We start from the raw sequence: 16,506 nt of genomic DNA, 5'->3' as shown, positions 1-16,506 counted from the left end.
AGGGCCATATGCACCCCAATGTTCATAGCAGCAATGTCCGCAATAGCCAAACTGTGGAAAGAGCCAAGATGCCCTCCAACAGATGAATGGATAAAGAAGATGTGGTCCATATATACAATGGAATATTACTCAGCCATCAGAAAAGATGAATACCCAACTTTTACATCAACATGGATGGGACTGGAGGAGATTATGCTAAGTGAAATAAGTCAAGCAGATAAGGTCAATTATCATATGGTTTCACTTATTTGTGGAACATAAGGAATAACATGGAGGACATTAGGAGAAGGAAGGGAAAAATGGGCGGGGGGAATTGGAGGAAGAGATGAACCATGAGAGACTATGGACCTGAGAAACAAACAGGGTTTTAGAGGGGAGGGGGGAGGGGGGATGGGTTAGCCCAGTGATGGGTATTAAGGAGGGCACGTACTGCATGGAGCACTGGGTGTTATACGGAAACAATGGATCGTGGATCACTACATCAAAAACTAATGATGTATTAGAATGGTGACTAACATAACATAATAAAATTAAAAACTACAAAAAAATAATAATAATATTGAACCAAAGAACAAACATTAAAAAGAATATGATTCACCATTTTTATACAGCTCAAAAACAGGTAAAACTCAACTATCCTGGTTTAGGCATACACAAAAGTGGCAAAGCTATTTATTAAAAAAAAAAAAGGGCGCCTGGGTGGCTCAGCTGGTTAAGCGACTGCCTTCGGCTCAGGTCATGATCCTGGAGTCCCGGGATCGAGTCCCTCATCAGGCTCCCTGCTCAGCAGTGAGTCTGCTTCTCCCTCTGACCCTTCTCCCTCTCATGCTGTCTCTCTCTCATTCTCTCTCTCGCAAATAAATAAAATCTTAAAAAAAAAAAAAGGAAGAGACTAACATAAGTCAGGCTAATAGCTACCCCTTGGGGGAAGGGACATGGGGGGGTGTATTTGGGAGTGCTGGTGATGTTCTACTTTTTTTATTGCTGCATATGTATTCACCATTATACTTGACATTTATGGTTTATACCCTTTTTAGCATGTGTTATATTTTACAATAAACAAGATTAGTAAATAAATGAAAAAGGAAAATATCCAACAGCTATTAATTAAAAGAAAGGACAAACCTGCATTCAAGGTGAAATGCATGAGTAGCAACAGAGCTATTAATTGAGAAAATATTATCAACTATGAGTTTATAAGTACATGTAAGTAGGCTTGAAATACATAAAACAAATTTGACAAATCCAGAGAAATTTTAGTATCTCCCATAAACTAACAAATCAAGAAGACAAAAAAATTGATAGGAAAATTTAAACAATTTAATTGATAGTATATATCAAACAGAGATGAGGCTTTTTTTTTAAGCAACATGTGTAATAGGTATAAATTTCATCACATAGAAAATCACAAAGTCTCAACAAATTCCCAAAGACCTGATACCAAAAAAAAAAAAAAAAGTTCTCTGACTACAATGCAATAAAATTAGAAAAAAATAATGAAAAGACAACCTAAGAAACCCTATATATTTTCAGACTTAATACTTCTAAACTTCCACTTTTAACCAGGATGGAGTAACAGAAGCCAAATTTACCCTTCTACCTGTACCAACCAGAACCAAAACAAAACAAAGAATAGACAAAATGTATGAAACAGTTTTCAAGACACTGGATATCAGGTATATGTCCATACAAAGATCTGAACAACATGAATGTTTATAGCAGTTTTATTCATAGTAGTAAAAAACTCAAAATACCTAAAATCTCCATCAATAAGTGAATGGATAAACAAACTGTGGTATACTCATACAACAGAATACTACACAGCAATAAAAAGGAATGAACTGTTAATAAATGCAACATGCAAAAATCTCAAAATAATTATGCTGAGTAAAAGAGGCCAGACAAAAAAAGAAATCAATTGTATGACTCCATTTACATGAAATCCCATAAAATGCAAATGAGTCTATAGTGACAGGGAGAGCAGATCAGTTGTTGCTTAGGGGTAAGCGGGGGCTGGGTAGGATTACCAAGGGCAAAGAGGTCACTTTTGGAGAGATGAGGTATGTTTAGTATTTTGATTGTGGTGATGGTTTCACAGGTATATATGTGTGTGTATCAGAACTTACCAAATTGTATACTTCAAATATGTACAGCTTATTAGTCAATTATATATCAATTAAAATGTAAAAAAAAAAAGGACCTAAACAATAATTGCAGTACTTTACTTGTATTTTAAATAATTAAAACTGGATAAAAGTAGATCTAACAGAGTCCACAGTTCTTCCTCCTAGTGGCACTGTCCCGCTCAGTGACCCTCCAAAAAAAACTCTGAGGCTTCTGAGGAAGAGTTTGAAAACCTGTTTTAAACTAAGAGCTAACCAGAGGCTCTTAAACTAGCTAACAAAATTTAAATTAACATAATTTTTAAATTATATTTCTTCCTTTCAAATACTGTTAGATTTACAAACTGCCTCATAGCAATTTCTTGGAGTAATCTAATCAACTAAGAGTATTTACATTATTGAATAACAAAGAATTTTAAATCTAGAAAGAGACTAGGCCTGCTAGATATACAAGAATGGCGAGGGAGGGGGGTGCGGTAACACTGGCCCCTTAAAAAACCAGACTGAATATTGAGAACAGAGAATAAGCAGAAGGCAGCAAGAAAAGTATTCTTATATAAAATAAAATGCAGCAAGGCTCAGCCTTGTAAGAAAATATGATTCATTATTTGTGCGTAATATAAATAAGTCACTGAGGACACTTATATTTGGAAATTCTTCACAAAAACTTTATTTAAGATTTCATTTCCTTATAAAAAGTATATTACAAGATTGCAAAAAGATACTTTTTTTGATGAGAGACTACTATCTACTTATCTATATTACCTCATAATTCATTTCCTATCCTAACACAATGATAAAACATTTTTTCCTTTTCTTCCTCCTGCTTTGAAAAGGCAAGTGCCATGAGGGATATCTTAATAGAATGTGCCATTTCCTTGCCAGGAAAGCAATAGGTTCTTATTGGCTGAATTCAAGAGAGCCACTGGCAATCCTTGTTCCCAGAATCAAAAAGGCCACTAAACCCTCAACTTAAATACAACCTTTTTATTATTTGCAACCTCTCTGAGTTTGTTTTACTCACACATTAGATTTTAAAACAGTCTTAGACTTTAAGCACTGAAGAATTGCTTAAGAAATGTTTAAATGACTTAAAGTCAACTTACACTTTAGCTTACAATGTTTTCTATATAAGAATCTCAAAGTTAATAAAAATATAGATGCGAAGGACCCAATACTAAGAAGGGGATGAATTCTGAGAGTAAATACATTTATAACCCTGTCTCAAAGCAAGATCAATCCTATAAAATACTCAGAATGTTAAGAATGCAATTTACACAGTAAAAATGATTTGATTTGTTTTCAGTATGAAAGTATTTTTAATTTCTTTACTGCAGGTACAATGGCATCCAAGTCATCAATTTCTGTAACAGAAAAACATGAATAAGGAAAGAGTAGCTTTATCTAGTGATAGGCTCAGATGAAATGAGAATCTCTATGCAAAGCAAACCTCAAACACAAAGGCAACAACATTAGCTCTTTTATGCACATGAAATTTTTCTCTAATAGTGATGATAAGAGTGTCACTGATTCAGACACAGATGCTTCATAGGGCATCTGTTTGTAAAGCTACCCTATACCTACAAGTATCCTCTGACTCTGATAATAATCTCATTAGCAGTGTGCTCTTATTAAGCGATCCTACTGGCCACATTTGTGATATGTCATTGCTGCTTTAAATCCATGTAATTACATGGGTGAGCCTACATGGTGAAATCCTAGGTGAAAGCTGTCTCTTTTCTGGGTCCCTATCTGAGCACTTAATGATTTCTTCTCATGGAACACAGTCCTCTCCTTAATTCTATTGGAAAAATTTCTCATTAGTAGGATCATTCTTAGGTCTACCTTTTAGGATGAAACATATCTACGTAATAAAAAGTGTGAGACAAAGTACAAATCTCAAATGCAATGTGCTGAAGAGCTTAGTCTGGTCCAGCTTACTAGATCAACTAGTTCAGGTTCTTCTCTGCCAGATTCTTTGTGAATTTGATTTCTCTTTCTAAAACTGTCTTCTTCCAACTAGCCTGTTAAATTCACTGTCTGAAAGCTCTTGGCCACTGGAGAAGCAAGGTCCTTTTCTCTCATTATCTAGGCTCCAGCACTACAAGCCCCAGTGGCAAGTTCTCTAGATTCTTAACACTTTTTTCTACCTTATTCTGCTGGGCCACTGTTTATAAACTCATTTTCCTTTATATAAAACATGCTTCCTTAGGTTCTACCTCTCTTCCTCCATGTTTAGCTGAATTCTGGTTGCTTTTCCTTTAACCTAAACGTATAGCCCATGCTACTTAAGCTCCTGACTTCAGTCAGAATACTTGTCTAGATCCACTTACAAAGTGTCAAGATACCAGAAAAAAATATAAGCAAGTCTACAACAGAGAATTTGATTCACACCTTGCATCACCTGTTTTCTCACTAAATGAGATACCTGCCTTATAAATGAACCTTGCAGAGAAGGATCTTGGCTAATACGAGATCACACCACTTATATGAGAAAAACAAAGTCCTTCTCCACATCTGGTATTCAGTACAACACTCTGTAGTTGATGCTTAAAATGACATCTAGTAATAAAAATAGTTATATTTGCCAATCAGATTTAACTTTCCCAATGTTAAGTGTCATTTTTAATTCCAGAATTTCAACTGTGACATAAATAGAGTTCATCTGCAGGGAGACATGGCTTCTTGAAGTAAATGATCCCCCATGAACCATGAGGTCATAATATCTGAGAGGAAGTTTCTATAAAAGGATTCTAAAATAAGTGTTACCCGCACACCTATTAAAATGTTTATTAATGATGAGAACTTCCCTGTTTAACTGCTACCCCAAAGCAAGTAAAATCATATTATTCTATGAAACTAGGGTCTTCGGGATATGAGGCAACACATTTCTACAATTTCATGTCTCATCTTAAGTTTAGCTTTCAAATTACATTTTCCCTTGCTATGATCTTTTCAAACATATGAGCATGCCTAAAGCACATTCAGTCACTGTCTCCCTTGCTTCCACAGTCTACATAAAACTGGCCACAAAACTTCCTTTATGTTTACCAGGCTAGATACTCCAGTCAGATGCTTCTTTTCATTTATTCATCTTCTTACCAAATTTTAATTTACTCATTCCCTTATCTTCTACTAAACCTCATTTCCTCTTCTAATTTAATTTTATTATTTTTTTTATGTGAGCTCTCTGCCCAGTGTGGGGCTTGAACTCATGACCCCAAGATCAAGAGTTGCATGCTCTTCCCACTGAGCCAGCCGGGCGCCCCTCTTCTTCTAATTTAATTTCCTATGTCAAGGAGGCATTCTTTAAAAAAAATCTTTCAAATAAACTATATAAAAAAAAATTCATCAGTGAATAAATCACTTTAAACCTTAAAAAGTGTTCTTAATAGTAAGATAAATTACTTTTATAGCCATATATAATCACACTTAAAATAAGAGCCTTGGGTTTCTATTTTGCCTATGATTCCTAAGCAAATTACATTTTTCCCTTTAAAAGATAATACTAATAACAAAACCCTCAATCTGACCAAGAATACAAATATATCTTTTTCCTTCTACAGATTTATAAATTTATCTTTTTTTTTTTATGGATGTTTACTTTACATTACTTATCACCTGAGAAAGAAATTTAATTTGTATATTTTAAATAACACAGTAGGTAAGTTCTATCTTAAAAAAAAAAGAAGGCATGGGGCGCCTGGGTGGCTCAGATGGTTAAGCGTCTGCCTTCGGCTCAGGTCATGATCCCGGGGTCCTGGGATCGAGTCCCACATCTGGCTCCTTGCTCAGCAGGAAGCCGGCTTCTCCCTCTCCCACTCCCCCTGCTTGTGTCCCCTCTCTCGCTGTCTCTCTCTCTGACAAATAAATAAATAAAATCTTTAAAAAAAAAAAAAAAACTAAACACCTTCAAGATCATAAATTCTATGAAGATTTCTCATTAGACCACGCCAGAGTCAGGGTTAACCTGGGCCTAACCAAAGTAAGACCATTTCTCATTTTATGGTTTCAAAGTAAAGGCAGCCTCTAGCTCTTTAAAGGATATGTGCTTCTCTGTTTTGTAGACCACACCAACCAACTCTAATTACAAGTTAGGAGTGTATTTCCAGAACTGTTAGTGGTTTTTAGATACTTTCTACCAAAACACTCTAGGTAAAAGCACTAATACAGCGACTAAGGAACACTCATCCCTCAAACCCACTGACATCTTAAGACTCGAAATTTAACCACCACCAACAAAGAGCTTACCTAAGATTTCAAGTAGATCATTAGTAAATGCCTGAAATGCTGGGAAAAATTCCTCATGTTCTTCCAGTTTGTTGATAATACTTTAAAAAAAAAATGCACAGTTTACACTGAATTTCCAACTTAAGGTTCTTGCATCTGATTGAAATAAAACATTCTCAAAATGGAAAGAAATTTCCTAATTTCAGTATAAATTTAATAATCATTTACTGCAATCCTTGTTCATCTAATACCACTTTTCTAAAACAAAACAAAACAAAAAACCAAACTCTTATTAATCATTGTAAACATGTGTCCCAAAGTTAAATTTAACATTCCTAATGTGGAAGATTTTCCATTTAGCTTGAGAATTTTCAAGAGAACTTGCTTTTTAACATTTGCTAAAAATTGTTTTTTATATCCCATATTCTATTAAACATTAAGAATAAGTATCAGTCATCAGTATAAATGTGGGAAAGGGGAAAAAGACCAATAGTGAGACATACATTCCTTTTAAAAGCATCAAGTATGAGAAAACTCAAGTGTCAGATCTTCCTAGGATACTTGCAGAATATATGGAATGGGTGGTATATGTCTGTGTTCCTCTTCCCATACGTTGTAGTATGAAATTGGTGGGGGGGGGGGGGAAGCGTTGCTTTAATATGTTTCCATATTTTAAAAAAACATCAGTTTTATTTTAGAGATGACTAGCTTTTAAAAAAACTCGTTAACATTTACTTTCTAATCAAATAATAAATACACTGGTAGCAATTACTAAGCGACCTATAGTAGTGTACTAAAAATAAGACTTGTTTATATACTCTGAATACTAACATGAAGTTGCTAACAAGGTGTGAATTTCTCCATATATAATTTCCCCTGGGAACAGGCTTATAGCAATAATGCTGGAGTCCTGACCCACCCTATGTAAACTTACAGGCCCTACGATCTATTTTTATCTTGAAAATACTTGGCATTCTCTCCATCAATAAGGTGTGAGATTATTTTAGACTGTCAAATTATTTAAAAGATGCTATCCCAAACAGGAAAGATAAATAACTTATGAAGTTCTGAAAGTCTTTAATTTCACCAATCCAAGCATTGTGGAAGATACTTTTTAAAATAAATACCTTTGGAGGTCTTCAGGTCCCAATACCTGCATAACCTGTTCATTCACATCCTCATTAATCAGCCTACACAATTTTCCAACTGTGTTCACCAACACACACAATGAAGATGAACTATCTGAAAGAGAGAAATAAAAGGATATTTTTAAAAAATATTTATTTATTTGACAAAGAGAGAAAGAGAGCACAAGCAGGGGGAGCAGTAGAAGGAGAGGGAGAAGCAGGCTCCCCGCCAAGCAGGGAGCCCGATGTGGGGCTCGATCCCACGACCCTGGGATCATGACCTGAGCCGAAGGCAGATGCTTAACCATCTGAGCCACCCAGGCGTCCCTAAAAGGATATTTTAAAAGAGAATTTCATCATCATTAAATCAAACATTTTATGCTTTAGTTATCCTCAATTTTCTTACTTTTCAATTTTTTAACCTACTTTTTGTTGATTTATTAGGAATAATTCTTAAACAGGGGCCAGAAAGGACAAAGAGTCATCACCTAATTCTAAGAGTTCTTGGAGGTTTCTCACAGCATTGTTCATTTCTCCAAGCCTAGTATAAACTTCATTCATTCGAGGATAGACTCCATTTAAAGAAGGCACATCAAATAACTTTTGGAAGTGAGAAACAATAGCTTGCAAAGTTTTTAAGTTTGGCATATTGCTGTCCTGTCCAAAAGAGGGAGAAACAGTTCACATGTTAAAATAATCCCAAGACATTAAAAAAAACTTTAAAAAGAGAAAAAGAATCTTAGTAGAACAAATACCAATATCTGTATCACTATCAGTTTTTAAGATAAGATTACATTAAAATGTGAACATTTACATAAGTATTATGCATTACCTTTTCCTTATTTTCAACTTCTTCTAACATGGTATCTACTATAAACAACAGATCTTCAATTCTGATACCTTCATTTTCATCCTGCTTTTTTAAATTATGCCAAGGCACCAGTTCTGCAGATAGTATTTTCAAGGACTTATACAAATCCTTTATAACAAAAGAAACAACATGGTATTATTGACCTTAAAAAAGTTTCCATAATAATGCTAATAAAATATAATTATCCAGGCAGTTTTAATATATATAAACCATCATCAGTACTTTTTAAAAATACCATTGCCAGCTTAGAAAAAGTCTGTTAAATTTGTTTTCTCCAGATAAATATAGGGCTTACAAAAAACATGATATATTGATTATCTGAAATCTGGATATTTAAAGTAATGATGTTATTTATTAGTAGTATATGTTATTTAAGTAATTATTTTTGAACTATTGATGGATAAAAAATAAGCTTATCCTTTATATTTTGGCCTTGAATAATTTTATAACAGATTTATTGAGATATAATTCACATAAAATTCATTCTCTATAAGTGTGCAATTCAGTAATTTTAATCAGTTTTCAGAGATGTACAATCATCACCATTATCTAATTTCAGAACAGTTTCATCACCCCAAAAAGAAATCCCATACCCATTTACTGCCATTCCCCATTCTTTCCTATCCCAGCACCTGGGTCACTACTAACCTACTTTCTGTTTCTATGGATTTGCCTTTATGTGAAATGCCCAGAATAGGCAAAACCATAGAAACAGATAAGTGGCCTTTTGTGACTGGCTTTCCAGATAAAAGGCCCTATAAGTGGCCTTTGTGACTGGCTTTCCTTCACTTAGGATAATGTTTTCTTTTCTTTTTTTTTTTTTTAGAGAGCGAGCGAGAGAGAAACAGCATGAGAGGGGAGAGGGTCAGAGGGAGAAGCAGGCTCCCCGCTGAGCCGGGAGCCTGATGTGGGACTCGATCCCAGGACCCCGGGATCATGACCTGAGCTAAAGGCAGACGCCCAACCATCTGAGCCACCCAGGCGCCCAAGGATAATGTTTTCAATATTCATCCATTATAGCATTTATTTCTGGGCAGGTTTTAATTTGAAAAACTAATTTAATTTAAAAGATTCTAAATTAAATTAATTCTACTTAATCTTCATGACAGCCTACTTAATTCTCTTGGCCTAGACAGGTTCTCCTAATTTATTTTAAGCTGTGCACAAAGGACAAAGCCACTTGAAGTTTAAAACTGGTCAAACCGATAAAAATTTACTGAGCATTTGCTATGTGTATGGCACAATGCTTGGCCCTTTAGAACACTGCTGTCCAAACGAAATGTAAGTCAGAGTAATTTTATTTACTTATTTTTTTAATATGATAGTTGACACACAGTATTACATTAGTTTCAGGTATATGACTTAGTGATTTGACAAGTTTATACATTATGCTATGTTCATCCCAAGTATAGCTACCATCTGTCCCATTACACTGCTATTAAAGTACCACTGTAAGTAATTTTAAATTGTTGAGTAGCCACACTTAAAGTAAAAAGAAACGGGTAACATTAACTTTAATAATATCTTTGGTTTAACCCACTATATCCAAATATTATCATTTTAATACATAATCAATATTTTGTTTTTTTCTATACTCTTTTAAATCTGGTAGGTATTTTAAACTTGCAGCACATCTCAACTGAGACTAGCACATTTTAGGTGATCAAAAGCTAAATGTGGCTAGTGGTTACTGTATTAGACAGTGCAACCCTAAAATACAGAAAGAAGTACGGGAAATTCTTTTTCCAACTCCTTATTTGAGTCCTCCACTTATTTATCATTCTCCAGTGAATGCCCAGACCTCACATATTGATATCTGTAACCTTTCATTTGTTAAGAAGGCAATTACTATTTCAGCAATTCAAGGCAATATGTCAGTATCCAATGAATGTTTTAAACAATAAGTGCCACTAGAATTTGAAAAAGAAGTCAGGAAGTTGCAGCATAAAAACCTTCATTAACTGTAAGGGGATTAACATAAGAATAAAAAAATTAAAAAAAAAAAAAAACCTTCATTAACTAATGCTTCATCAACAAGGTGCAATTATAAAGAAATGGTCTTCAGTAAAAAGCACACCAAATATAAATTTTGCTTGGGAATAAAGTATTAGATAGGTAAGATAAAGAGCTGTTCCGGTCTACTTGGCAGTGACAGGATGGTTGTAGCATAGTCCATCAAGCCCTGAAAAATCTAAAAGAGGGTCTCCTGTGTTCTCCATATTGCTCAGCTGTGGGGATGTAGACGTACAACCAATGTCCTGTCTTTGTACAGCAGGCCTCTGGAGCACTGGGGAATGGGAAAGCCCCAAGGTACAACAGCATACTGGATTGGGAAAGCAACAGTATCTAGCTCAACTTTCCCGAAAAGGTGAGTGGGAAGACAGAAGGAAGAAAACAGACAGCTCCTTCATGCCTTTCCCATCCTTCTCTTTTAAGCCAAATCTAACCCGAGGAAAAAACTAATCTAGGAAGATGGTTGTCCCAACCTTAAAGGCTACTACAACACAGAAAACCTTTCATATGAGGCCACAAAGAACTTACATAGTTTCTCAATTTGGATCCTGATTCTGCAGTAATAAATATCTGAAGCACTGCCTAAAATCCATGAGTTACTTCAGCGGCAGAACCACTAAATTCGTCTCAGGGGTCCTTGGACTATTCTAATTATGTAGCTTACTCTCCTTGTCTCCTTCTAGTGGAAAAACTATACAGTAGCAAGAACTCACCACCACTGTAAAGCTTTTCTTGGGGGTTCTTCCTCTTCCAGAATCTGGAGCACAAGTCATCTACCTCATTCACTTAGCACTTTATCACGGGCTGTTTTTTTTAAGATTTTATTTATTTATTTGAAAGAGTGAGAAAGCACAAGCAGGGGGAGGGGCAGAGGGAGAGGGAAAGTAGGCTCCCCACTGAGCAGGGAGCCCGATGTGGGGCTCGATCCCAGGACATCAGGATCATGACCTGAGCTAAGGGCAGACACTTAACCGACTGAGCCACCCAGGCGCCCCCTTTCATGGGCTGTTTTTATGGCATTCATTTCTTCTAATGATATCTTGAATGGTTAAATTTTATTTCGTGTTTTTTAGTAAGTTGTATCTCCAATTAGTCTGAATCTTGTGTTCATTTTTTTAAAAGATTTTACTTAATTTATTTGAGAGAGAGAGAGAGCATGAGCAGGGGTAGAAGCAGAGGAGGAGAGAGAGAGAATGTGAAGCAGACTCCACGCTGAGTGCAGAACCAATGAGGGGCTTGATCCCACAACTTCGAGATCATGACCTGAGCCAAACTAGGAGCTGGATGCTTAACTGACTGAGCCACCCAGGCACTTCATGTTCATCTTTTCTGATTACCTCCCCAATGCCTTGAACATAGTAAATCATCAGTAACTATCCATTTATTTGATTCTTCCTTTTGTCTCCTTTCTCTTCTAGTCTTTTAACTTCTCTTGGCAAGCCTGGGCATGTTCTAGCCCATCTTCCTTGAGAGGAAATGAAGTAGGGTTAGCACAATGGGGCACCTGGGTGGCTAGTTAGGTGTCTGACTCTTGGTTTTGGCTCAGGACATGATCTGATGGGTCATGGGATCAAGCCCACATTGGGGTCCCTGCTCAGCAGGGAGTTTGCTTGAGGATTCTCTTCCTCTGCCCCTCCCCCAACTTGCTCAATTGCTCTCTCTCTCAAATAAAAAAATAAATCTTTTTAAAGTGGTGTTAGCACCATTTCCTCCTACTGGGAGAACCCCTGACAAGCAGTGACTGGGTTTACATAATTAACCACTAATTATTTACCCTCTGCTAAGATATAAACTGGAGAGACTCAGGTCTATAAGACAGGTATATTAATCTAACACTATCACTCAATTAAAATGCTTTCTATTTTATAGCTCTATCTGATCCCTATATAAAAAGGGAAGGCAAAATTAGGCTAATGTGAAGATTCTTTCATCATTACAGGTATGTTTTCATTAATTTTTAAAAATTCAATATCATCATCTTCATTTTGTTGTCTTGGAATTTGTTATTCTGCTTCATTGTTTTGACAAATATCGAGCACTCATTATGTATCAGAAGGTTCCTTGGGACACATCAGAAAACAAAAAAAGGTAAAACTCATAAAGCTTATACATTCTTACACATATCTTCTGTATCATTTATACTTCATGCAATAAGGTTTGTTGACAAATACTGTTACTGAATCGCATCCTATGAACAGAGGTAGTGCTATATATATTAGTTATTGAAAAATCTAAAGATCAGGGGTGCCTGGGTGGCTCAGTCAGTTAAGTGTCTGACTTGATTTCAGCTCAGGTCATGATCCCAGGGTCATGAGATCGAGCCCTGCGTCAGGATCCATGCCTCCATGGAACCTGCTTAGAATTCTCTCTCCTTTTCCCTTTGCCCCTCCCCTCTCTCTCTAAAAAAACAAAAGAAAGAAAGAAAAATCTAAAGATTAAAGGGAACAGAAACTAAATATTAATGACCTTAGCAATTCACCTTTCAGTGAACTACTCAACAAAAACTGAAAAACCTGAAGATACACGATAAATACACAGTAACTCTAGAAACTGAAGAAATTTTTATCTTTCATGGATAGAATAGGTAAAAGTAGTATTGGCTGCTACTGAACTATTAACTGCTCTACAGAATAGGCAGATGTGGACAGTTTTGAGAGAAGGAAAATGATTTAAAATATGAAGAGGGAAAAAAATCCCTAATTAAAATGGAATGAAGGATAAAACATTACATCTCAAGAGAAGTAAGGGCCAGGAAAATCTGTAGCATGGAGATACCAAAAAGAGGAAGATGAAGGTAGAACAGTGAAGGGCCCAGAAGTGCAAAACAGATTTTCAACATGGCAACAGGCCTAAAAAAAGTATTTGGTAGAACTTTACAGGAGGTAAAGCTTATAGTAATGATAACATCAAATAGGTAGTACTTAAAACTGATATGGTAAGTAGCAAGTTTTAAGTTTTAAATAAACTAAACTATACAGATGATACAAACAAAAAAATGAAGCCTAGTCCTATTAATAAAGCCCAGAGACTCCAATAGATTTTCAAAGCATGTAAAAAATATTCAACCCCTTACCTTTAGGGAAGTCAGTTGATCTGCCCACATTTCTATTATAGGAATAAGATGTTCAAATCCACAATCCTGAACAAGATCTTTATTAAAATGTTGGGCTCCTCCTTTGCTCTGTTTATAAATTATTACTGGAGCTCTTGGATTGTGAACAATTGAATTGATGCTATTCAGAACCTTAAAAAAAAAAAAGAATGTTTTTAAGTTGAAATGTTTATCATAGTCTTATCAAAGTGATTTAGGTTAAGAGAGCACTTTATATGTCAATGTATCATCATTTTCAGAATTAATTTTAGGCATTAAGAAGTTCTTTAATAGTACTGACACCTGTAATGTTTACAGCAGTTTTATCAACATAATTAAACATATAAGTTCTAATGAGAACCAGAGACTTCAAAGAAAAGCTAAAATGCATTTTCAAATGATTTGGACTTTAAAGTAGATTATGAATGACCTATTACAATTCACACAGGGAAAAATAATCATCAATACATCCTTAGCTAGAGTCTCACATTTCTCTAATTCTATCTCCTCATATTTAAGCTAAATCAGATGTTGAAAGGGGGCATTTCCTGTTGTCTCATAACTTCAGTTAAGTTCAAAGTTCAAGGACAATGAATAATAAAGTCCAACACATTCTATACAGAAATCCTGGAAACATCATGCCAATTCTGGAAACCCCAGACCCAATTCAGAGAACTAATCCTTAAAATGCTGTTCCTCTACAACCACTCTCAGTACCAAAATCTGTATTATCAAGGTTCTACAGAGAAACAGGAACAATGTGTATGTATATAAATATACCTAAAAAGATTTATTATAAGGAACTGGCTCACACAATTATGGAAGCAGGTAAGTCCCAATTTCTGCAGTAGGCAAGCTTGGACCCAAGAGAGCCAATGGAGTAGTTCTAGTCTGAATGCCCACAGGCTTGAGACCCAGGAAGAGACAGTGCTTCAGTTCAAGTTTGAAGGCAAGAAAAAAACTGATGTCCCAGCTCAAAGGCAGTCAGTCAAGTGGAGCTCCTTCTTACTCAGCCCCTCTGTTTTAGTCAGGTCTTCAAATGACTGAATGAGACTCATTCACATTAGGGAAGGCAATCTGCTTTACCCAGTCTGCCAAATCAAATGTTAATCTCATCCATAAACACCTCACAGACATATTCAGAATAATGTCTGACCAAGTATCTGGGCACCCTGTGGCCCAGTCAAGTTGATACATAAAATGAACCATCATAAATACCCACATAATCTCTACCTAGATTTAACAATTGTTAACATTTTCCCATATCTGCTCACTTAGCTGAACTTTCTAAAGAAAATAGACATGATAAAACTTACCCTCAAATACTTAAGTATGCATCTCTTAAAAGTAAGCATATTCTCCTACAAAATCCTAACACATTATACATAAGAAATTTAACAGTAATTAGGGGCACCTGGGTGGCTCAGTCAGTTAAGCATCTGCCTTTGGCTCAGGTTATGATCCCAGAGTGCTGGGATGGGGTCCCACATAGGGCTCCCTGCTCAATGGGGAGCTCGCTTCTCCCTCTCCCTCTGCCGCTCCCCCTGCTTGTGCTCTCTTTCTCTCTCAAATAAATAATAAATAAAATCTAAAAAAAAAAAAAAAGAAATTTAATAGTAATTCCCTAATATCATCAATGCCTGGAGTAAATCTTAAGTATCTTTTTTTTTTTTTAAAGATTTTATTTATTTATTTGAGAGAGAGAGAATGAGTTAGAGCACATGAGATGAGGGAGGGTCAGAGGGAGAAGCAGACTCCCCGCCGAGCAGGGAGCCCGATGCGGGACTCGATCCAGGGACTCCAGGATCATGATCTGAGCCGAAGGCAGTCGCTTAACCAACTGAGCCACCCAGGCGCCCTTAAGTATCTTAGTATGTACAGTATGTGACTATAACCCCTCTGCCAAAAGCTATGAGTTCTACCAAGGAGAGGAAAGGAAGACCCAAAACAGCAAGTTTAAACAAAGAAGAGTAAAGCCATTTCCTTATTTACCACCATCAAGCCCAGACCATTTAATAAATAGCTACATAAGTATAAAAACAAGATACTATTTTGATCTCAAATCTTTGTCCCTACTCATACTTCAAGCTATATAACTCACAGGTCTCTTGGTACTAAGATTTCAGATGTTTACTGAGGTGCTTTTGTTTTGAGTTCAAGAGAGTATTTCAACATTTTCTTCTCTTGTATTTAAACACATTTCAATGGAAAAATTAATTCCCCTCCACAGAATTATTAATGACAGCAGAGCATATTCTTATGACTTGACCACAATCAGGTGAATGGCAGCAAAATATGTATTAACAGTGAGGAAACAGTAAAATGACAATTACGAGAGAGATGGGAATTAAAAAAAAACAACTCAAAAATAGGTCTTACCTATTCAGAAACAGTTTGTAGATACTAATAAACTCTTGCTATGGATAAAAACTGTATCTTAAGAGTAATCATTAGACAAATAGAAAAGAATTAAGATGACAAATGTCCTAAGTACTTGAAGAGAAAAAAAGACAAATCTCAACCCAGCAAATGTCAGGAAAAGAACAGAACCAAAAACCATATATAGAAAACAGAAAGATGTCAGGAATAAAAGCAGATATATGAGTTGGTCTCAATATCCATGAATGGTTTTATTCCCCTGTTAAAGGACAAAGCCTCTCAAATTGTATCTAAGAAACAAGATGAAATAAAAGAAATTCAGTTACATGCTGGGTACAAAAGAGTTATCAAAAGAAAAACAAAAACAAAAAAACAGTTTTCAGAAAAGTGCCTGGAAATAAAATCAACTCAGAGATATATGAATAACCAGCAACAATCAATTAGAAAATGTAATGGAAAAAAGGATGCTATTCTCAATAGCAATAAAAGTTATAAAATACCTAGGAAAATAAACCTAACAAAAAATACTCAAGAGCTAAATTTAAAAATATATAAAACTTTATTCAAGGCTACAAAAGAAGGCCCACGTAAAATTAGAGACATATTTCTGAATGAGATGATTCAAAACTATAAAGGTGTCACCTTTCCAAATATTAATCTAAAAAGTTAATC

At 35.5% G+C, this 16,506-nt stretch overlaps 1 protein-coding gene across 10 annotated transcripts in view; it reads right to left on the bottom strand.

The window, feature by feature from the left end:
• Positions 1–909: 909 nt before the first annotated feature.
• Positions 910–16,506, bottom strand: part of CEP70 (centrosomal protein 70) — a 107,708-nt gene continuing 92,111 nt past the window's right edge. For all 10 annotated transcript variants that reach the window (XM_064587264.1, XM_054504391.2, XM_064587286.1 and 7 more), the window contains 6 exons: positions 13,438–13,608; positions 8,313–8,459; positions 7,969–8,137; positions 7,481–7,595; positions 6,375–6,454; positions 910–3,487 (listed from right to left, as the gene is read on the bottom strand). In XM_064587264.1, coding sequence (XP_064443334.1) covers positions 3,426–3,487; positions 6,375–6,454; positions 7,481–7,595; positions 7,969–8,137; positions 8,313–8,459; positions 13,438–13,608 — 744 coding nt within the window. In that variant the 3' untranslated portion in view covers positions 910–3,425. The remainder of the gene's footprint in view (positions 3,488–6,374; positions 6,455–7,480; positions 7,596–7,968; positions 8,138–8,312; positions 8,460–13,437; positions 13,609–16,506) is intronic.

The sequence above is a fragment of the Mirounga angustirostris genome, unplaced genomic scaffold, assembly GCF_029215605.1.
Source record: "Mirounga angustirostris isolate CCGP_5_RB_7025 unplaced genomic scaffold, mMirAng1.0.hap1 SCAF_1, whole genome shotgun sequence".
NCBI lineage: Eukaryota > Metazoa > Chordata > Mammalia > Carnivora > Phocidae > Mirounga > Mirounga angustirostris.
Note: the sequence above shows the minus strand (reverse complement) of the source record. Positions and strands in the feature narration are given on the sequence as shown.